General features: G+C 35.9%; 2 protein-coding genes across 5 annotated transcripts; both read right to left on the bottom strand.

The window, feature by feature from the left end:
• Positions 1–454: 454 nt before the first annotated feature.
• LOC109096026 (zinc finger protein 148-like) lies at positions 455–8,312 on the bottom strand. 4 transcript variants are annotated; one of them, XM_042764134.1, is made up of 7 exons: positions 8,135–8,312; positions 6,238–6,616; positions 5,838–5,963; positions 5,296–5,419; positions 5,130–5,213; positions 4,745–4,863; positions 455–4,654 (listed from the first exon to the last, which is right to left on the bottom strand). In XM_042764134.1, the coding sequence occupies exons 1-7, from the start codon at positions 8,137–8,139 to the stop codon at positions 3,041–3,043; spliced, it is 2,451 nt and encodes an 816-aa protein (XP_042620068.1). In that variant the 5' UTR covers positions 8,140–8,312; the 3' UTR covers positions 455–3,040. The 4 variants fall into 4 exon arrangements, with proteins under 4 accessions (XP_042620068.1, XP_042620070.1, XP_042620069.1 ...); XM_042764136.1 differs by having other exon boundaries at positions 6,238–6,698; positions 8,135–8,311; XM_042764135.1 differs by having other exon boundaries at positions 6,238–6,702; positions 8,135–8,309.
• A 1,419-nt stretch (positions 8,313–9,731) lies between these two features.
• Positions 9,732–22,664, bottom strand: LOC109096025 (sorting nexin-4). Its single transcript, XM_019109701.2, has 14 exons — positions 22,524–22,664; positions 21,216–21,340; positions 17,870–18,008; positions 17,640–17,789; positions 16,648–16,695; positions 16,165–16,220; positions 16,004–16,076; positions 15,458–15,519; positions 14,779–14,844; positions 12,799–12,888; positions 12,322–12,421; positions 11,586–11,731; positions 11,105–11,219; positions 9,732–10,959 (listed from the first exon to the last, which is right to left on the bottom strand). Exons 1-14 carry the CDS (start codon positions 22,608–22,610, stop codon positions 10,912–10,914), a joined length of 1,305 nt encoding a protein of 434 aa, XP_018965246.1. The 5' UTR covers positions 22,611–22,664; the 3' UTR covers positions 9,732–10,911.
• Between the last annotated feature and the right edge of the window lie 110 nt (positions 22,665–22,774).

Raw genomic sequence — 22,774 nt, 5'->3', positions numbered from 1 at the left:
TGATTAGCTCACAATGTTCTCAGGGTTACATTTAAACACAGATTTAAAGTAAATAGACAACAAGAAATATTTGCACAAAATGAATTCTATTTTTAGGACCATTAGGACTGAACTAAAACCACAGAAATACTACTGTGAATAAATATAATTTACATAATATGCTTTTACTGAGAATCTTTTTTTTTGCATTTAGTTCAAGAGAATTATGAGAAATATGCTTAATTGTCATAAAATTATATATGCAATCACAATGCAAAACCTTTTTTAATGGTTATAAAAACAGGATTCATTTATTTTAAGCAAAATGCATTTTTTTTTATTTTTGTTAAAAATGAACCAGACACTTTTTGGGCTGGTTTCATGAGATTCACACAGTAGTGCTTATACTAAACAGGCAGGGGCCACCCACTCCTGTGATGAGTGATCATGACACATGGAAAAAGCACTCAACAACTTGATGTATTTTGGAATTTAATATTACACAACAAGAGGCACGCAATCAAAAACATCCAATCAGAACTTTTTCCCCATGTCTTAGGCAAAGTATTGCAATAAAGTATATTCTATGGAAATAATTTGGCTACAATAAAATGGATACATATAAAAATATAACCAGTGTACAAAGACAGTCAGAGGACATGCACTCCCCAATAAAATTAAACGTTTAAAACTAGTCAGAAGATCTTACTAAATAAAACCATTCAGTTTTCCACTCAAATTAAACTTGAAAGAAAACAATGATCCACCATCAGTAACACCAGATGAGACATTGATGCTCAAAAAACCCAGTCAATAAAGAACAACAGTCATGCGTCTAAATGGATATGACCTTTTACAAATAGCAATTGAGCAAACAAATAATAACAAAAAAATCCACAATTTACTAAAAGGAAATAAAGCAAAAACAAAGCATTAAGGTCTTCCCTCAACTTATCATTCCACTTTCATCAATTTCTAGAGCATCTATAGCAGTAATTATTGATTAAATATTTATAATGAAGATATCACATGATATTAAAATGATAAATAACATCCTAAAAACTCCTCCTCTGATGGTGTATGATATCCATACAAGATTTAATCAAATTATAATTATTAAAAACGCATTCAGATGCAATTGTTAGAGGACAGTACATTTGTAATTTTACAAACAAGAACACAAACATGATTTAGTCACAAAAGTTGTGCTGAGAGCCATCGGGGACTACAGGAATGAGTAAACCCAAATGGCAGCAAATATTAAATCATGTCGCACTCTCTCTACACTCCAAGACGTGCACATCAAAATGCACAAATTATAATATAAAACCTATTTACAATGTGTAGAAATAAAGGGACAATAAAGGAATGTTTAGGCACACATATAATAGACCGTAATCATAAACACAGTAAAATGTCTGTCACCTAGAACATACTATAAAAAAACATACACACAAGACTGTTCTTAATGGGCCTCATTCACAAAACATGAGCAGAGTGAATTTGTGTGTTCCTAAAACCATTAAACAATTTACATATTTTTTTTTTAAATGATTTACAAAGAAATGAGTGTACAGTTTGGCATGATACTATGAGTTTAAATCATAAAACTAAGATTAATCAAGATTATGATTAACAGTTATGGGGCAAGCAGGTAAATTTCCATAAACAATCTGAGAAAATAGAAACAAAGCTTTTCATTTACATGATTAGATTTTAAGCTAACAAAGATAGATGTGCGATTAATAAATGCTATGTGTACATATACATATTAGTATAACTTTACCAAACATTACACTTTATTTTTTTCTTCTAAATCGATCCAATAAGTAACAGCAAGTGAATCTGATACAAAGGCATATTTGCTAATGGATGGGGTGTTTTTAAACAATGAAAAAGCAAAAAATATGATCTCAGCCCATACATTCTTAAATCAACTTTCTTGATTTCACTCAACACTGATATAGATTATATCAGATTTATGAATGTGTAAATTATGTAAAGGGAAGGTGGGAACTGAAAAGTGCTTTAAAGCAATAACAAAAACTGCCCATGAGCTCAAAGTGCTATTTAAATGGGTAATGTTTATGAGATACTGAGCGCATCTGAAAACTCAAGAAAACAAACCCTCTACAGATGCCTTGTTCCCCATGTGCTCCTAAATCTGATTGGCAAGAGAGTACTGATTTATTCAGAAGTAGCATGAGAATATCTATTGTTTTGATCCAATAACCTTAGGAGAAATGTGCAAAAATATTTCATGATTATATAAAATTATGGGCTAGGTCCACACAAATTCAGTATGACAATACCTGCAGATTGCTCTAAACAAAATGTGTCTTGGGAGAGATTCTTTATGGGAGCAGAGAATGCAAATATTTGTAAAAACGTTCCAGGAAGTAATTAAATGCACAAAAAAATTAAATACACAAATTAGCTTACAATGGCAGAAAAATGTTATTCATTTTTTTTAAACAAAAGTGACTTGCAGAACATCAATCACAAAGTGCCTTACTCAAGTCTAGGGCATCAATGTAAGGTCCTTTCAGTACCTTTCCGGACAACATTTTACAAAACGAATCAATTGCAAAAACCGATTGTAATGCTAGGTCAGAGTAGTTTCTATAGACCCTCAGTATTAGGTCAGTCTGTTAAGCCTGTTGTTCCAAGCAAAAGAACTGAATGCTAAAAAGAGGCCAAATCAGAATTGATTTTTGTATCCTTTTCTCTCTAGGAAGCTACATTGACCCTATAATTTAGACCACTACAACAGCACTGTTGTTGTAGCTTGAATTTCTAATTTTAAAATGCACAAGCTAACTAATTTGGCAAGCCATAGTGCATTCATCCCAAGCCAACAAATAATGCAATGACACATAATGAGTATCCCATAGTCTCCATTAGAAGTGCTGATAATGAAATCTAATGCATGCATCACTCTGCTCCACATGCGTGATTGTTTAAAGATGGAAAATCATAAGGTTTTGCACAGAGATCACGTTGCCTTCACTGACAGAACTATAAAGTGCCATTAAAATGCTTCAAATCATTAAAAGCTCGTTTAGCCAAATGTTTGGCTGCTTGTAGCATCTGGAGATGAAGTTAGCGGAGTTCTTGTTTCGTTAACAAGAGAGAACTCTGGGAAGTCCGTTCCTCCATGACCTCTCAGGCTAACTTGTCCACTGGCAATGCTAAACTGTGAGGATATTCCAGCTCGTGAGCTTGGAAACTGAGATCGAAAGTTCTGGTCAAAAGTAGCGATCTGAAATGTCTGACTAATGCTTTGCGCATCTGTTTTTTTGGGAGAAGTCACTTGGTCGAGGAAGTCCTCCGTTGGCGAAATGGAGGAAGGGGTTGTCTCGTCACCTGAAAAGGAGAAGGAGTGTTGGGAATCTACTAAAAGGCTAAAGTTTGGTTTCTCCAAGGTGGATCTCAATGGAGAGTTCATGCTTGGTCTGAACCGGGATGGAGAGGTGAACTGCTTCTCCGTGGAAAACAAAGGCTGGCCAGCAAGACTGGCACTGTCATTTACAAACGTAAGACTCTGGTTGTTCAGGTAGGTGTCGTTCTGACTGGTCCTTTCCAGTGCTTGCTGGAGAAACTTGGAGTACTCCTGCAGAAGGCTGGCCTTCTCGGGCGGGGGTGCTTGTGAGCTGGTTCCCAAAGTCTCAGTGGGGCTGCTCTCATCGGAAGAGTTGATAGAGATGCTGGATGTGACCTCGGTGTCCGCCACACTGAAGGAAATCTCTGCTTGCCCGTTGGCCTTATTGGAGTAGTGATCGAGAAGCGTCTGCAGGACCTCGTCTGGAAGGACGTTCTTCTCATTAGTGGACTTGATCTCCACGTTCAGCGTCGGAGTCTCAGAGAGGATTGTGGCGGGAACGGTCTCATCGATGACGCTTGCTACAGCTGCCTGAGAGACTGAAGACTGCGACACAATGCTGCTTACATTAAGCGCATAGTCTCGACTAGTGTTTGCCGTAGCCGCCTGAAGGTATCGCTTCTTCTTGAGAAACTGCATGGCGTCGTCATAATTTGTGCTGCTCCCGGTTGGTTTTGTTTGTCCTCCTTGGATGGAATCAACCGACTCCATGTCAGGATTGGTCTCGACATCCAAGAGGCCTTTGTTGTCCACAATTTCAAATGTGTATCTTGTTACTTTGCTCTCTTCGAATGAGGACAAGGGTGAGAGACCCTGGGGCTGTTCTTGGGCCTGCGGTTTCAAACCTCTCCTGCTGGCGATTTTCTTCAGGACTAGTTTCGGAGGACTGATGATCTCATCATTCGATTCCTCCCCTGCAAGATGCCGGTTGCCAGGCGGGGAATCAGGGAGCTCAACGGAATAATCGGTCACGACATACTCGTCCTTGACCTTGGTGGCTACAGTGTAAAGAGGAAGACACTCGCTTTTGGCCAGCTGGTCTTCCGTCTTCTCCTCGTTACCAGCTTCAACCGCTTTGTCAACAGTGGGACTTGTGAGCCCAACTCGACTTTTATCAGAGGTCTTCTGACGTTTCTTCTTGGGAAGCGTGCATTCCTTGGCAGGAAAAGAGAAGCCCAAGGTCTCTGAGGTGCGAAGAGGGCCGTCTTTGGCAGCTGCTTTCTGCACCTTCCTGTCCTTATTCTCATGGCACATTCGTCTGTGCTTTAGTACTCTGTCAGTTCTGGAGAAAAACTGTTGGGGAAATTGTACATACTCATGTTTCAGACTGTATAATGCATGCTAACATTTTAATTGCAGTGATTTGCTTTGGACTTCCCTTACCTGATGGCAATAGTCACACTGGTAAGGCTTTTCACCACTGTGTGTCCTCTTATGTCTCTCCATGTGGTATTTCTGAATAAATTTCATTCCACACTCATCACAGCGAAACGGTTTTTCTCCTAAAGGGGCGACATGACATGCTATTATGAATGATATAAAGAAAAATTTAGGCAGGTCAAGTAGGCCTACTTTTTCCCAGTCAAGACTGACAGGGGAAAAAGTAGGCCTTAACCCTAGACTAACACAAAAAAAGGGGCTTGCAATGGACTACATTAATAAATAGATCATCGACTCTAAAGATTTCTTGAAGAAAATGTCTTACGACAACTTGAAATGAAACATAAATTTGCCACTGGTATAATGTTTTTAATCCCTCTCTGCTTACCTGTGTGGATCTTCTCATGTCTCTGAAGCAGGTACTTCTGAATAAAGCGCATGTCACACTGATTACACTGGAAAGGCTTTTCACCTGCAAAAAAAAAAAAAAAATTATGTTCACCATTTTGTTCTTTTATATGTCATTTATTCCCAAAACACATTACACCACTTACCTGTGTGAATGAAGACATGTCTTTGTAAATGGTAGTTTGTCCGAAAAGCAGCATTGCAGTGCTCACAGACATGAGATTTTGGGTTCTGGTGCCCAAGGGAGCCGTCTTCATTAATAGTGAGAATCTAACAAGATGGAGGAAATATAGTCTATAAAATCTACCTTTATCTTTCATGCTTGTGCTCGTTTAAAGTATCATAACTGTGTGCTCATAATACTTTGCAATACCATAAAAGGACATGATAAAAATCAGTTCAGCTTCCGTAATAGATGTGCTAGCAGTTTTTAGTATAATATTATTTCTATGAGTGCAATCACCTCAGTAAGCATTGCAAGTAGCCTTTAATATAAATAAAATTATATATAAAAAAAAAGCAAGCAGACAAATTAAGCAATTTCAGGAAACTTTCAATCTCACATCAAACTTTAAATTACTTTACAGCCACTGTTTTGCACGGTAAAGTATCTCTCACATTTAGAGAATGGGTATTTTAGAGCATATTGGTATTTCATCAGTGGCATCTCTGATGAATTATATTAAACCTTTGCAGGCGAGCGCTGCTTTCTCTTCTTCTTTTTGTGACAGTCAGATGGGTCCCTCCCCGGTTTCTTCTCCTTTTTATTGAGAATCAGTGAGTCTGGCACTCTTATCTCCTGCTTTATGCTTACCTAACAAAAGTAACAACAACAATCATTAATTAAATTCATTTACTGAATTAATAATATATTTTTATCACAATACAGCCACAATACAGTTTAATTCCCACAAATCAGATTTGAGCAAATACGCTGAAAAGAAATGCACACTTACTTTACCCAATATTTACTCAGTTTGTTTTGGTTCACGGACAACGCTGTTGGAACTTGCACAAGTAAAATAAATAATATTGTTAAAGCGCAGCAGCAATTAGCTCTTAATCAGCTCGAACAGCTGTACACTTACTGGAATATTGAGTGTATAATGTAGTTTATGGGAGATTCGCTGTGAAAAGGCGGCTTCATCCTGTCCGTCGTTTTTCACTGTCTCCTCATGAACCACGAGGTCATCCTGGGATATCAGATCATGCGAAGTTAGGCCTCCACCTGCCAGGTCTTCATCATCTTCATCATCATCATCATCCTCCTCTGCCAAAAGGGGATGGTTAGCCAAGCTCCGTTCCCCAAGTGTCATATCCAAACTGCCTCTCCTTCCTCTTCCTTCCACCCTTGAGGGTCCCAAAGCTCTGGATGAGTGGTGAAGCCCCACAGGGCTACATTTCATAAGCATCCCCTCCAGCTTGTCATCAATGTTCATCGCTGAACGCTGAGCAGTTGAGCTGAAGCTACAGGAAGAGACAGGACCAACATAAGGATTCCTATCAGCAGTCAACACAGCTGCGTTCACAGCACTTCCTCTCTGCTGACCTGGCTGAGAGAAACAACAAGTTTGAGTTTAAAGAAAACAAACCTCATATCCCCACCCGTTTTGACAAGAAGCAGCAAAACCTGATGATCCATATTCTCCAGCATGATTTGGGAATGATCCAAAGAGTATCTTGTGCTTCAATGGAAGGAAATGTGATCTTTTTGAAAAATCCTAAAACGTTATTTCAAGGTTTAAATTAAAAAAAGAGGATATTTTCAACGTGATCTCAGACTTTGGGAACCCAGTGTTGGTCTAGCCTCTATCTACAATCAAACCAAAATCATTTTCATCACCTGCGAGGAAGAGGAGAAATGACAAACTCAATCTGACTTGACCCGTCTTGAACAGTTATCGTCAAAATTGCCACTGCAGCATAAACTAATTTAATTAGGAAGCATTCATGCCTTTTTATGTCAGAAGTCTCATTATGAACAAGTTGACTCTAAATGGATTGTAATACATAATTGTCTTATTTTAATGAGGCTTATATTCAGAAAAAAAAAATATCAATCTAAATGTAATGACACTATTGGATAATAAATATAAAAAGCTGCTGTAAAGCTGCTATATAACTGTTATTACTGTAAAGCTGCTCTGAAACAACCTGTGATGTATAAAGAGCTACAGTATATAAATAAATGTGACTTAACATTTTCCTACTTATCAATATTGAAAGATTAAATCCACATTTAACCCTGCTGTACTTTTCTTATCATTGATACTGACCTCTTAAATATGAGATTGAGATTCATTATTAACCCAGGATGACCTTTACATAATTATTCTCTTATTCTACTGACTTATATGAGCTGGTTGGCAGCCAGATGAGACTGTCAAATCAAATCAATCTTATTTTTATTGCATTTTCACAATGCATATTGTTTCAAAGCATCTCTACGGATAATGCTCCCTTAATGCGCCCAGTCGATCTTGACTGTAGGAACGCAAAAATTATATCAGTGGTGGAAAAAATAATAATAATAATAATAATACAATATTCCACATGCATAGACTTTGTAAAAGTCAAGTTATGTATGACATGTACATGCATCAACTTAAACTAAATACGACCCGCATAGGAAGTGTATCAACGTATGATTTAAAAGAAGTGGCCTAAGATAAGAGTTTAAGCTCTATATGCACAGACGTAATAATGCTGATGTGCATAAACTAATAAAAAATAACTTAAAGTACATGACTGTGTTTACACTGGCTGCCTGTTGCCACTGTCAGAGATACAGCTGCGCTTAATTTGACACGAGCTTAATAAGACTAATGTATTTAATAATGACTATTTTAACATATGAATGTTAGTTTAAAATCGGCCCGATCTCAATTTCTATGCTGCTGTTTCATCACGCACACAGAGGCCGGACTGCAAACGTTTTCTCGGCTGATTGTATCGAAGACCTTCGCGGATGAAGAGTATACGTACCGCATGTGTCGTCAGTGCAGCGCTGGCGGCGGGTTCGAGCCGCTCATGATGTGTTTGTCAAACTTTACTGCGATGCAGCGGCTAGCATGAAAGGCTAGCGAGCTACATTCCATCTGCATCTGCGCAGCGGTGCATTGTGGGATCGCAGCGGACCCGCTTGAGACCCTGAGAGGACGTGTTTGCTTGCTGTTTGAAATATAGAAGCAATAAGTGTAGCTAATAATAGAGAATTATGTGGTATGTTATATAAATTGATTTAGTCATAATCAGATGGACCAAGATTTCTCTCTAAGCCTCAATTATTAACCCTCTAGTGTATTCAAGACTCGTATAATAGAATCACAAATTTCAGGGATTTTATTTTATTTCTTTCTCAGAGATGTATTTTTAAAAATACAATAGTAATAATAACAATAATAAAGTCCTTGAAATAATAATTGTGCAGACTAAATAAACAAACAAACAAACAAACATTAAGTTTGTAACATCTGTTATTTTTTTTATTTCAGGTCTATCTAGATACGTATATCGCATTTTATAGCCTAATTATCTCTGTTCAGATTGTACATTTATTTTAATAACTTAACATAAGGATTTTTAAGGTAAATTTGAAATTTTTTCATTAAAAAAATAATTATTATGCACTGTTGTATGTGAATAGAAAGAAAGACCCTCAAAGATACAAAAAAAAAGCCCCTGAAACAAACTTCCAAGGGGGCCATGTGATAACTTATATTATTTATCTAAACAAATAATAATTCAAATAGATTAAAATGCTAAAAACAACACGAAACAGTTCCTCTCAAAACTTTTCTTTTATTATTATTGAAATAAATATAAAGGACATAAAATATCATAGAATCACAAAATGAATCAGTGTTTCATAAAGTTTCTGACAACTAGCGTTGTCACAATTACAAGACAAATACCATAGAAAATATAAGTCAAAAAGGATGAGAACCACTGCCCTAAAATTAACTTGAAGAGGTGAAATAGAGGCATTTAAATATAAAAACATTCATTTCTGATTTTGGCTCAATTTTATAAGACATTTAACTGAATAAAATGAAAAACTGTGAAAAAAAAAGTGTCCACTCATTTACATTGATTAAACCCGTGCAATTTCAAACAAAGCCAAACATCTGACCAGTCTGTTATATCAAAGGCTTTAGTATAAAAAAAGTTGTTCATTAGTATAACACACCACTAGAGGGAAGCATTACAACAAAAAACAAACGGAGATTCCTCCTGAGAAAATGGCTGAGAGGCTGTAGAGATCACTACAATTCACCAGTTTAAAGAAATGCACTCTTTTTACCAGTACACAGTATTCTTTTTCAATGTTAAATTAATTTCTCCCACCTCAGTTTAATGTACAGAGATAACAAGACATTTGTAGTTTGACAGATTGAAACTTGATTAAAGTTTAAATATAGTTGGTTATATACATAAGCATTCTCATACACAGTGTATTTTCATTAACGTTACACCTCAAACTCGAAAATTTTCATGTAAATTGAAGCATAATCAAAGTGAACTCCACATAAAAAAAAGATCACTGCAGAGCTCTTAGACCATCAAAAAAATGAACAACGAATTTAAAGTAGACAAGACTTTTTATTATTATCATTAGTGTTACACAACAATGACTTCAATGGAATATATACAAAATGGTTATCTCTGCCTCACTCTAAACCAGAAAAATGAACCAAATGACAAGGGGTCAGGCTGAGTTAAACATGCAGCTCTAAAATGAGAAAGTTATTATATCCTGCCTTTCCTGTGACCTTCGTATTCCTTCAGCCAGATTTATATCAAAACACGGACCCACCCACTCGTCATAACAAATGACAAATATGGCATTCATAGTGGAAGCTGTGGCAACAAAGAAAATATGCTTGAATAAGGCATAAACAGCATATTCATATTTCTCAGATGAACTGACCCATATAAAGGGAGGGGGTCTGTGGTATAAACAGCTTATGTTTTTATGACTGAATGTGCAGAAAAGTGACAGACCAGCATATTATGATGAATTTTTGCAACTTTGTTTGCTGTATAAGCGTCAGGGCAAATTTAGTTTGCATGCAAATAAGTTACTTTCCTTTCTTATGAAATCTGACTTTAGGTGTCCTCTACGCCAGGTGATAAAGATCATTTTCCAGATGTGCAAGACCACTATTATGAAGAGGGGTGTAGGGTAAAATAAAAATGGAACTGCTGGATTCACTTTTTTCCCCCACAAAAACCCACCCTCTTATTTTGCCTTGACAATTTTAATCTGTGCTTTCGTTTTATGGTGAGCTAAAGTAGTAAAGACTTTAATGGAAAGTAGAAAAAGGAGTGATTTGAGCACACATTTTGACATCAAACAGCATGAAGAAAAAAACTAATTATAAAGAAATGATTCCATTGTTCAAGATTAATCAATACTAATTAAGTCATTGTTTTGTTTCTGTCTGAAGTGTTAAGAATTGTCCATTACCTTCACAAGCTCTTGTGTAGGTCAACATAGTGCAGTCACAAAAGTAACCAGATCTAAAATCTGGAAATAAATAAAACAGCAGCCCATCCATTCACTATTTGGACTCTGAAACTAGTGTGTGTCAATATTATTTGATACCTTTTTACACCAGAGCATCTGGTGCAAGAGGCTGACGAATGTTTAGGATTGAGAGGAAGACTTTAGACCCCAAGGTCAGTCTCTAGGAGTGTGTGCTTCTCTGGATTGACATCTCCAAGGCCTCCTGGTGTTCTGGTTGTCGTAGCTGGAACCCTCACATCTTATTGAAGCACTCTTTCGCATTGTTCCACACTTGAATTCCCTAAAAACAAAACATGGTTATGTTTCAGTGCCACTATATCACTTCTCCATTGTGTCCGATCAGTATAAAGATTTTTTTTGTTGTTGCTTGTTTTGTAATGACAATAATTTCTGAAGTTTATTTTGCTGGCTTTGACGGTGCTCACCTTTTTGCACATGCTGATCTGCATGATGGCATAGCTGATGAGAGACTCTCTGAGATCATGGTCTTTCTGCTCTTTGAACCTCTCAATGTCCACCCATGCACTTTTCACAAACTCACTACAAAAAAAACAAACAAAAAAAGATTCTTGGTGAGAAATACCTACTCCGATGAAGCTTGACATGAATGGCTGTATCCTCAAATCTACATATTTTTTAGAAAGCCCTGCATATTTAACCTGTTTTGGGTTTGGATTTGGTGTCTCAGAGATGCAACAATATAAGCAAAGAATGTGTATTTGGAGCATATCTGCATATTTCATAATTTCCGTACTGCCACAGAGAATGAAAAGGCAATGCAGTTTTGTTGTGCAACCTTGTCAGGTCATAAACCACCTAATTAAGTACAAATTTCTAACAACATTTATAGCTTTTTGTCATCAGCAGTACATAAATTTAATTGTGTGGGAATAGTGCACTGCTTACTCGCATTCTGAGTTTCTTTCTTTGACCAGTTCCTCTCCTTCTTCAATCTGTGTCTCCAGCATTTTCAGCTTAGCCTCCCTCTGCTCTGGGGTCTCCTGTCCAAACAGTTTACTGGTCATTCCCTTCAGAGAGAAGGTCCGTATCGTCTACACAGGAAAAAAGAAAAGAAAAAGTAAACCACACTTTTCCTCCCATGTTTATTTGCAGAAAGCTGAAATATGGACATTTTTACTCCCATTTTTTGGCCAGGTGGGCCTAGTAATTATTCATATTAGCCAATCGGGTCAGAATGTCTTTTGTATTTTCTTGGCTCTTTGTGCTGCTAAAATGTTTACATGTTAAATGGGCCAATGAGGTAATTCTCTACAGGCTCTATTCATGCAGACACAATTTTATCTGCATAAAACTTAAAAAAAAATATTCACTAGCATGCAAACCTGAAGACATTCTAAGGTTTTACTGCTGTAGAAGATGCTGCATTATATCAAACTATGCTATATTTAAATGTATATTTTTAAATCATGCTCACTTATATTCTATACATTTAAAAACAGAAAATAAAACAAAAAGTGTTTTATATATAACTTATGTTTTATAATTGTTTGCCTATTTTTTCCCTCCTTCTTGTGATACGACATGGGCACTGGTTTAAATAAATCTTCCTGGAAAGTCCCCCATTCCAGATGTAAGAGGGGTGATATATGGAGTTGTGTCATGTGGTTAAATGGACACTGACCCCTGTGGCGAGTTCTTCTCGCTGCTGTTTCTTAGAGGTCAGATCCTGGACGGCCATCTCCAGTTCATACTGTGTCAGTTCATGCTTCCTACACACTGTCCTGTGAAAACACACACAAACCATAAAATATACAAAATCAACCATAAAAGCAGATCTCCTTGTTTCTTATGGAAATTGAACTGAAAGTCTAGATGCCCTGCAGTATGACCACTTTTAAGAAAACTGGGAACTGATGGAGTTTTGTGTTTTCACAGTGTACCAAAAGTTGCATGTAACTTAATCAGCCAGTAGGAGTTCAGTGAGAACAGGGCCCATGTACATTTCTAATAAACCTCACTGTTATAACAGCTTGTGTTTAGTATGCTTTTGGTCACAAGTAGTTCAGGGAAATAAATGATCACAATTCTCAATTTGAGTGAATTATTCCTTTAAGATGAGGCAACATAACAGTAATGAATGAGGCAATGAATATTGTACCTTAATGCATCTGAGTAGAAAAGGTACTCCTTCAGCTGATCAGCATAATGCTCCTCTTCCTCTAGAATATCGTCTACAGAAGCAGCATACCTGTAACATTCAAAAGTGCCTGATCAAAGGGAAGCTGACATACAACACTTCCATGTACTTCACCTGATATGGTCACAGATGTGCGTACGCTAAGTCTGAAGTCAGTAAGATTTTTTTGTTGTTGTTGAAAGAAATTACTATATATGGTACATTTGTATTCCGCAAGGATGTATTCAATTGATTAATAGTGACAGTAAAGACATTTACAATGTTACAAAAGATTTCTATTTTATATAACGCTGTTGTCTTGTACTTTCTATTCAACAAAGATTCCAGAATAAAATCTGAAAAATTCTGCTTTGCATCAAAAAATGAAGCTACAGTTTTAAAATGGTTTGAACAATATTGTATAATGGCTATGCTGAACATGGCCAATGAAATTATGAATGTTTGAATAAATGTTAGTAAGAACCATCTGTTTGATAAATTAGTTGTTTAGAGTCTTATGTTTTTAACTATCTTTCGTCATAAATCTTTGTTTGTTTTCATCAAGTTCCGAGTAAAAGATAAAATGATATGAAGTATTTTTCATGGAACTCATTGAATTCCACAAAAATTGGCATTACCGTGTTTTTTAATATATAAAACACTTTTCGTTCGATTTCCAATAACCATATCTTTTTAAATAATGATATTTCACAATATCACTGTTTTTTTGTTTTGTTTAGTTTTTCAAAAAAATGCAGCCTTTGTGAGAAGAGACTTTTCAAAAATAAAAAAATGACCCCAAATTGTTTGAACAATATTGTATAATGACTACTTTGACAGCTTAAAACATGGCCAATAAAATGATGAATGTCTGAATAAATGTTAGTAAGAACCATCTGTTTGATAAATTAGTTGTTTAGAGTCTTATGTTTTTAACTATCTTTTATCATAAATCTTTTGGTTTGTTTTCATCAAGCTCTGAGTAAAAGATAAAATGAGATGAATTATTTTTCATTTAACTCACTGAATTCCACAAAAATTGGCATTACCACATTTTTTAATATATAAAACACTTTTCGTGGGTTTCCAATAACTATATCTTTTTATGTATACTTTGACCATGATATTTTGAAGATATCGTTCCGCCCACCCCTTATGTCACAAACTGGCATTCTGGTAAAACTACATGCATTATCCTCTCTAAATCAGACGTAGAGCCTGTGGAACTAAAGCCAAACCCGCAGCAGAGCCTGTTTGGGGTATTACAAGGAATTCTGGGAATAGGTGAGCAACATGATCCATAAAACAATTTGACAGCTGCCAAATAGGGGCTGATGATGGGCAGGTTGTTTCTTTCAGTGAGACAGAAGACAGACAGGCTGCGCACTTGGCTCTGACCTTTGACCTTGCTGCCAAGTACAGCAATCTGGAATCCATCAGAGCAGACAGCCATACAAAACCAGGATAGAAACGAAAGGGGCTGGTTAAAGACTCACTATGGACACTACTGTGAGAGAGTCCCTCTCACAACAACAACATCATCATCATCACAATGTTGAAAAAACTAATTACCACAAAACGTTTTGGCCATGGCTCCCGGAGATTCGCAGCACGACCTGCCAGCCAAATCAAAACCCGAGCCTCCCAAGGGCTCACCTTACTGGCTACTTGTTATTGGGGGGCCATGAATGGAAATCTGAGAGGATTCAGATCAATTTGGCAAATGTGTTTTACAGCTCAGTACCAGGAGCACACATGTGTAGAATCACGGGAGAGTCATGGGGTGTATCATACAGCACCTTCATATTTCAGGTCCCTCAATGAACTCTCAGAGGGTAACAGGATCGTCCCAGGCAGGAGAAACACAATCAAAACCAGCTGCAATAAAGTCTTGCACTAATCCCATAAAGGTACATGAGAATGGCTCATAAAGTGGCTATGTTGCATATGTTGTGAACTCACGCGTCCATGTGATGGCCAGCGCTCTGCAGCCCATCTCCCATCTCTTTCTCAATGGCACTCCATTCGCTGTCCAAAACAAACAAAGATTCACATTGAACCACTGCAGCTGACCGCAGCTACACAATCACAAGGCAAAAGATTTACCCCTAAAAACGGTTTACAGAGCACGTTATAAAACACGTCTGGCTCCTTCAAAATGAGCGTACTTAATTGTGATTGAACTGTGTGCCGATTATACTGTGAGAAAAATGTGACACAATGATTGTATAGTTTCAGATGACGTGAAATATAATGCACAGGTCGTATATAGACTTTAATGTAGCTATTTGTTGACCACGATTATATGCATTATTTAACAATATAATTTTTTGTAGCAATGCAAAAGTGTTTACTTTTGATAAATTTAATGCATACTTGCTAAATAATAATCTTACTGACCCCCAGAATTTTTAACATGTAAACGTCTTTTTTCAGGAATAAAGTCTTAACCCAAATATAAACCATGATCAGACAGTGATATGCATATAAACATGGTCATTATATGGAGAAGAGGAGCCTGGACATACCGCAAAACATCTCTTTTTGTGTCCCAGAGAAAAAAGTAAGCCATATCAGTTTTGACACGACATAAGTAAATTATTCATATCTGAGTGAACTATTCCTTTAAAAAAACCATCACCTAAAGACTCTTCCATAATTTCCATGCACTTTGTAGACTCCATACAGGCGATCAGCTGCTCTCTAAAAGAAGAGATGAACTCTGTTAGTAAATGATTAGATTTTAAGAAAAAAAAAGAGAGCTAATTTTCATTAGATTCACTCTATGATTCAAATGCAACCAGATATATAAAAAATTATATATATATATATATATATATGTATATATATATATATATATATATATATATATATAAAAAAATCAAAAACGGAGACTTTTAAGACTTACTGTAAATCAGTGTAAATACAGACTGTTCATATGAAAATATACAATCAGAAGAATTTTGTTGGAATAAATGGTACTTCAGAAGAATAATTCAACAAGTTGGCTAAAACAGTATTGTGCTGCTTCTCAAAAGTACTAAAAGAACTGTTTATGATATCAACAGAATCGCTTTCCTTACCATTTTTGTCCCTAATAACACCTAATATATGCAATCCTTAAATTAAGCATTTGTTGGAGTGAAAAAGCTGCATATTCGGCTGTCTTGACTTTGTTTATACTCACTGCACGAACTCTCAGCAGCTGCGAAATAACAGATTGCAGCTCATCACCGTAGTGTTTCATTTCTACAAATCGCCTGTGAAACACATACACACGGGTCAATGTTAGTTTCAGCACGGCCATATCTTTATGCATTTCATGACAGTTTGCAAAAAATGACTTACTTGTCTGGATTCTTCACTCTGAATGTGGCATTTAAAGCTTTCAATCTTGAATCGGCCTGTAAGAAGGACAAAGGCCAAATGTTGACAGACAGATTCATGTTTGGGTTTGTTTTTTCAGATGGTGTAAAACAGGGTTACAGGCACTCCTTACAACAATCTTTTTTAAATGACTGAGATCAGATAAACACTGCTATATGGCAATAATATACACTAACATAAAGCACTGCTGCTCTTTCGGGTTTGAACCAGAATGGTCCAACAGACTTCCTGTGCCTGTTTACATAAACTACAGCGTACTGATAACAGATTCTTCACCGCAGTAGCAATTCAGTTACTTCACACATTTTTTATTTGAAATCAGCACATATTTAGTCAGCCTCATATCAACATGTGACCTATGGTGAGAAGCAATATAGAAATAACAGTCGTGGGTAGAGGTTTAAAGAAAGAAAGAACCCAATGAACTAGAAAGTGCTGATATACCTTCGCCTGAAATCCTGTCTCAAACACGGTTTCCTTCCAACCATTTTCCTGTAGGACAGAGAAAGCATGAAATTTCTGACACTGACAAAAGACATTATTAGCATGAAAAGCCATAAATATTTTTTTCTTTTCAAATGGCAAAAGTGACATTAGATCTGTCAATTTAACAAAGTAATTTAGTTAAATTATTTAAATTCACAAAAATGTATGAATTGCTGGACTGTAGGCCACTGATAATCTTACACTAACATTCAAAAGTTTAGGATTAGTAAGATTTTCTTTTTTTTTTTCAGCATTAAACTGTAAATGCATCACAGTTTCCACAAAAATATTAAGCAGCACTGTTTTCAACATTGATAAAAGTAAGAAATGTTTTTTGAGCACCAAATCAGCAAATTAGAATGATTCTGAAGTATCAAGTGACACTGAAGAGTGAAGCTTGCCATCACTGGAATAAATTACATTTCAAATAGAAATCAGTTATTTTAAACTGTAATATTATTCACCAATATTACATTTTAACTGTATTTTTGCTTATTTGTATTTTTATCTTATTTTAAAAAAACTTTTAAATAGTAGTGTGTTATAGAAATAAAATGAAAATATTATTTCTAAAGCCAATATCCATACTCTGTTTATCTGCCTTGATAATTGTATGTTTATTCATTGGTATTGTATACCAATATACACGATTATATGTGGTTATTTATTTTTTCAATTGATTTATATTTCTACTAGGCCGTCAATTGATTTAAATTTTTTTAAAACAACTGATAGTGTAATAGAAACAGAAATTAATAAATAAAAATATAAATTAATTTTTTAAAAATCTACAAAAACTTTCTAAGTTAATTACAAATTAGGAATTAAACACAAATGTTAAAATCAAAGATGCAAATAGAATATCCTGTCTTTTTCAAAATGCGAGTGGCATGCTACTGGTTTGATACACCCTTTGCTTTGTCCAGACAGCTTTAGTGAGAACTCTCTACCTCAGTGAGGAACAAATAGAAGATCTTGTCACTGGACAGGGCTGGGTGTGAGGCCACTCGGAGAAGGAAGTTCTCTAGTCCAACCCTACGCCTCTCCACAAAGTCAGGGTCCATGTTGTCTGCGGACAGCTTGTGCCAAACAAATTCAGCCTGTTGCAAAAAGTATGATGTTACAGTGCATGAATTCAAATCAAATTTACGAGCAGCAGTAACCAAGTCGTCTTGCATACCCGTTTTTCAGGCAATGGCGGAACCACTGCAAATGGATAGGTGACTAACAAATAGTTTCTAAGCAGCTCAAACTCGCTGTAACGCCTCCACAATGAGTCTGGGACAGGATTGGTCTCTTCTGATGCAGCATCCACCGGCCTAAAAACAAAGAACAAATGAACAGACTGCCAGAATGGAATGAAATAGCCTTTCAATAAAAAGTTTGGTATAAACTTTGATATATACATCTCTGGAAAAATAATAAAAACACTTCCATCACGAAATGTGGAGTTGGTTTAAGCTAATTTCTAAACAAAATTAATCTGAAATAAACACAGCAGAGATCCATGAGGTTTCAAGTTGTGGTTCTAGTTTATGAAAGTAGTCATTTTAAGGGCCTTTTTTAAACACATGCCAAAGGTTTAACAGCGCTGTGTAATCTTGCTGAATTCCCAGTGCATAAAGCCATGAACGCTGCTAATTTAGGAGCAGAACTCTACTAAATCACACTGCAATGAAGGAGCATGCATATGAACTCTCCTGCATTAATTAAAGATCACTCCAGGGTCAGTACCGGGGGGTGGTTGGTAGAAATTTCCCCGTCGGGAGAAATCACGTGATTCAATAATCAGGCAACCCACAGCTTTTTGAACAATGAATTTCAATGACTTTTCCAGTCAACAGATAAAATCAAAAAAGTGGCCAATGCAATTCCAAAATAAATAAATGAATTCTTTTTTCAGTAAGATTCTTTAATAAATTAATACTTTCATTCAACAAGTATGTATTCAATTGATTAATATAATATTATAAAAGATTTCTATTTCAATTAAAGGCTGTTCTTTTTTTCTATTCATCAATTACGGAATTAAAGAAAGTATCACGGTTCTCAACACTGACAACGATGAGACATGTTTCTTAAGCAGCAAATCAACATATTAAAATGATTTCTGAAGGATTATGTGACACTGAAGACTGGAGTAACGGCTGCTGAAAATTTAGCTTTGCCATAACAGAAATAAATGACTTTTAAAAATCTTTTAAAAATATTAAAATAGAAACTTTTTTTTATTTGAAATTGTAATAATATTTCTAAATATTTACTTTTTTATTGTATTTTTGATCAAATAGATGCAGCATTGGTGAGCATATAAGACTCCTTTCAAAACCATTAAAAAAATCTTACTGACTTTTAAATGGAAGTGTACACACAGATGTCCCCCAAGATATCGCACAATCCGAAAACAGACTAAACACATTAAATGTATTTAATTATTATTCAATTATCATTTTAATTAACTTATTTTTAAATTAATTAATTTATTATTTCCAATGACAAATATTTTACAGCTTAGTAGTACAGCTACAAACTTTAAGTAACACTTTTTAAATTGTAAAATTATTGGAGCCCTGAATAATTCAGATGGAAAAATGAAAAAATTAATTAAGAGATACAGGGAAGGAAATATACATGGGGAAGCGGGGGAACACTGAAGAAAAATGGGGAGACTTTGAAATTAGAGCTTCCTGAGGGCTCCAGGGAAGAAATGGGAGCACATTATGTGCTCCACGCTAATAATCCATGATGAAATCAAAGCACAAGGAAGGTTGGGAAGCATTCTCCATTCAGACTGTTCAACTTTCAAAAAGATCAGCGGCACTAAACTGTTTTCTAAAGCCCACTGTTCTGCATGTGCAGTATGCTAGCAACATCAGTATGCAAGGTCATGGGTTCAGTTCCCAGGGGATGCACTGGTAAAATGAAAAAAATCTTCAATGCAATGCAAGCCGTTTTCAGTTAAACCTCTGACAAACGCATAAATGTCAATGCAAAAACTAAAGGTAACTTTTTGCATGAACAAGCACCATTCTCATTTAATTAAGAAAATGTACAAATCTAGTTATGGATGCTTTTCCAGTTACAGGACGGTACCAAAAAACACGTTTGAACATGTCTTGGTTAAAGACAGTGATTTTATGAGTTCGACCACTAAGTATTGTGTGATAATATGTCACTGCACTCTGGCCAGTGTGTGTGTTTGGCACTGCTGGAAACACAGACAAAGCACATCTGCCTGAAGCGCTGACTCATCACCCTCTCCAGAACGCAACACAAAGCTTGGTGGGGTGATGGCGGGGGGGGGCAAAGGAGAAAGTGACACTTCTGTTGCATGTCACTTCCTGTCCGATGAGATACTCCTGTTTTGTTTTACCTGATGTAGAAAGAACATTAAAGTGACAGTTCCAGGCACAGGAAGAAAAGGTCTAGTGTAAATATTTAAGTATGAAGTGGACTTAAAGAGAAGAAATCTGATGGTCTCTACCAGTCGGCTGCAGCTTCCACAGTTCCTCAGCTGGTCTATCTATGCTGTATATGACTCCTTTATATTCTGGGTTCAGTTCATAGTTCAGTCTGACAGACAGTCAATGTGTAAACCTGCTTCATCTACATTAGGTTATATAAGAAAATGCACATTATAACCAAACAGGTCTTCTGCAATGGCTAAAAATGATTAGTTTAGGTAGATCCACACTTCCAGCTGTAAACTGACTGCATCCAAACCCCTGACCTTCATTATCATGTCAAGAAAGGAACATCTGCTGTACAATACTTCCAAAATGGTGGGGTTTAAATGGCTCTTTAAAGAACGAGTATTTAATTAATACTTGTGTCTAGTATTGGCTCAACTACAGTATAAATATAATTTCTATCAATAGAAACTTCATAGTATAATTGTTCAGATTGGATGGAGGTAGATCTTAATGCAAGCTTGCAGTCGATTATAAAAAGGGGCAGAGTATATGTATACAAAAAGACAGGAGAAATCCAGCATACGTCACCAGAAAGAAGTCGTTTTATGACATTTAAAAATTACATAAAATAGATAAATGTAAAAAATGAAACACAAGCACGAATGGTCGTGATGAAATCAATAACACGCATTTAGCAAATATACTATCAAAAAAGGATTTACTTGATATACTTCATTCAGAAATTGCTGGTAAATTTCACAAATAATTACAAAGAAACAGCAATAAACACATTTAAATAAATGTGAAATTTTAAAGTAAAAAGACTAAAACAGCACTTTCTTGTAAAATGTACTCAAATCATCTTTATTTACAACTTTTTTTACAGTGTATATGGGGTGAATTTCTTTATCATGTCAAATTTATCGAAAACAAAATCAATCAAACAATTAATCCAAAAAAACATTACAAAAAAATACTGACACAGCAATATGGGCACAACCAATGCGTGATTTCGGGGTGGGACAGTTATTTCTTCTGTGATTCTGGTGAAATTACATATTTCACCTTTAATGACGCGTTGTAGCACTGTGAAAGTGAAGTCAAGTGTCTTACCTCGTCTCTATAAGATACACTGTATAAGTCTCCTGCATATTGACGGCATTCTTCCCAGTCCTCTTCTCCGCTTCAGCCACACTGATCTCCATCTTCTTCAGAAGACTGGTCCCTTTTTCAACCATCTGTAAATTTTGGTCCAGAGAATCCCAATGTTCAATACCATTACAGTATCCTTATGATACTTTCGATGAAAAAAAAATGGTCGAGGACACGTTTAGATATTGAGGTTGAGATTTTAGATATTAAAATAGTTGAGGATATTTCTACAAGCATCCTCACATTTTTTGGAAAATGATGTCTATGCTTTGAAAAAAGTTTTCTCTCCTGTGTTTACATATTTCCTTCTGAAACAGGAAGTCTGTACATATAAAGGGTTCATCCATTTCCAAAAAAAAAAAACATCTCTGACCTGAACCATGATCAGCTAACTTTTATTGTTAGCCAGAAGCAAGTGGTATAAAAAGAAAGGTATTCACAATTTGGGTGAAATCTCCTGCTTCCATTTTCTCACAATATTAAATCTTTTCCATGCCTGTAGTAGTATTGCTCAGTGCAAGTAAACACCATCAGATACAAACATAATGTGACCAACAAATATTTATTATAAATCTAGACAATAAATAAATCAACAAATGGAGTCTTGAAGATGGTGTCACACTGATTTTCAGCAACTCGACAGGAGGTTTTCGTGCAATAATGTCATAAGATTGCCATTAAATATATAAAGAAAACCAAACTAAATGGTACATTTGAGTTAATAACATTCTTGTGATAATTTCTTGTGATAAAAACTAATAGCAGATATTGGACATGTTTTATTCCCATGTCTCAAGCACCAGCCTATAAAGAAATTCAACTATGGCGCTGTAAAGAAGATCTATTTGCTGATATATCGAAAATCTTCAGACTTGATTATGACAGAATATTCAATATGATGCGGACTGACATTCGTCATATGAGTGTATGAGATACTGGGTGTTTACAAACTACGTGGCAAAGGCTCTTCATTGACAGCATAAAGTGAAGCAACTTTCTACGTAAGTGGCTTGACATAAGCATTCTTTATTCCTCATTCTTTTAATTCATAAAAACCATAAACAAAATAACAAAAATAACAACAATAAAAGTTCATGTAATTCATTCAAAGAACCCGCAGAAACTTCAGAAATACTTAACAATACTGACATGGCCATTCAAGAGCCAAAGCAAAACACTGTAACGTTACACAGATCACGCGCTCGTAACATCTACAAAACAGCACACCATCGGGCACGCCGCATAAAAACAATCAGATATGGACTTTACCGTGTTCTTTAAGTTGTTTTCCGACTCCGAAGGAGTCAGATCTGTGTTTCCAATCACCGCTATATCCTCGCTTCCTGAATCCGCCATGGTTTACCAGTCTCGCGCATGCGCGTTGGCCACTGTCACTATTTGTGAGCGCGCGCGTGCATGCGTACGTGACATACAGTGAATCATAAAATGGCATAAATGTTCTTTAAAATTCAGTCTCGGTTGAAATTATTGAGATTTATTTAAAGATTGAATAAAACAAT

The sequence above is a fragment of the Cyprinus carpio genome, chromosome A9, assembly GCF_018340385.1.
Source record: "Cyprinus carpio isolate SPL01 chromosome A9, ASM1834038v1, whole genome shotgun sequence".
In the NCBI taxonomy this organism is placed as follows: Eukaryota; Metazoa; Chordata; class Actinopteri; order Cypriniformes; family Cyprinidae; genus Cyprinus; species Cyprinus carpio.
The sequence above is the reverse complement of the archived record's forward strand: the minus strand, read 5'-3'. Positions and strand labels throughout refer to the sequence as shown.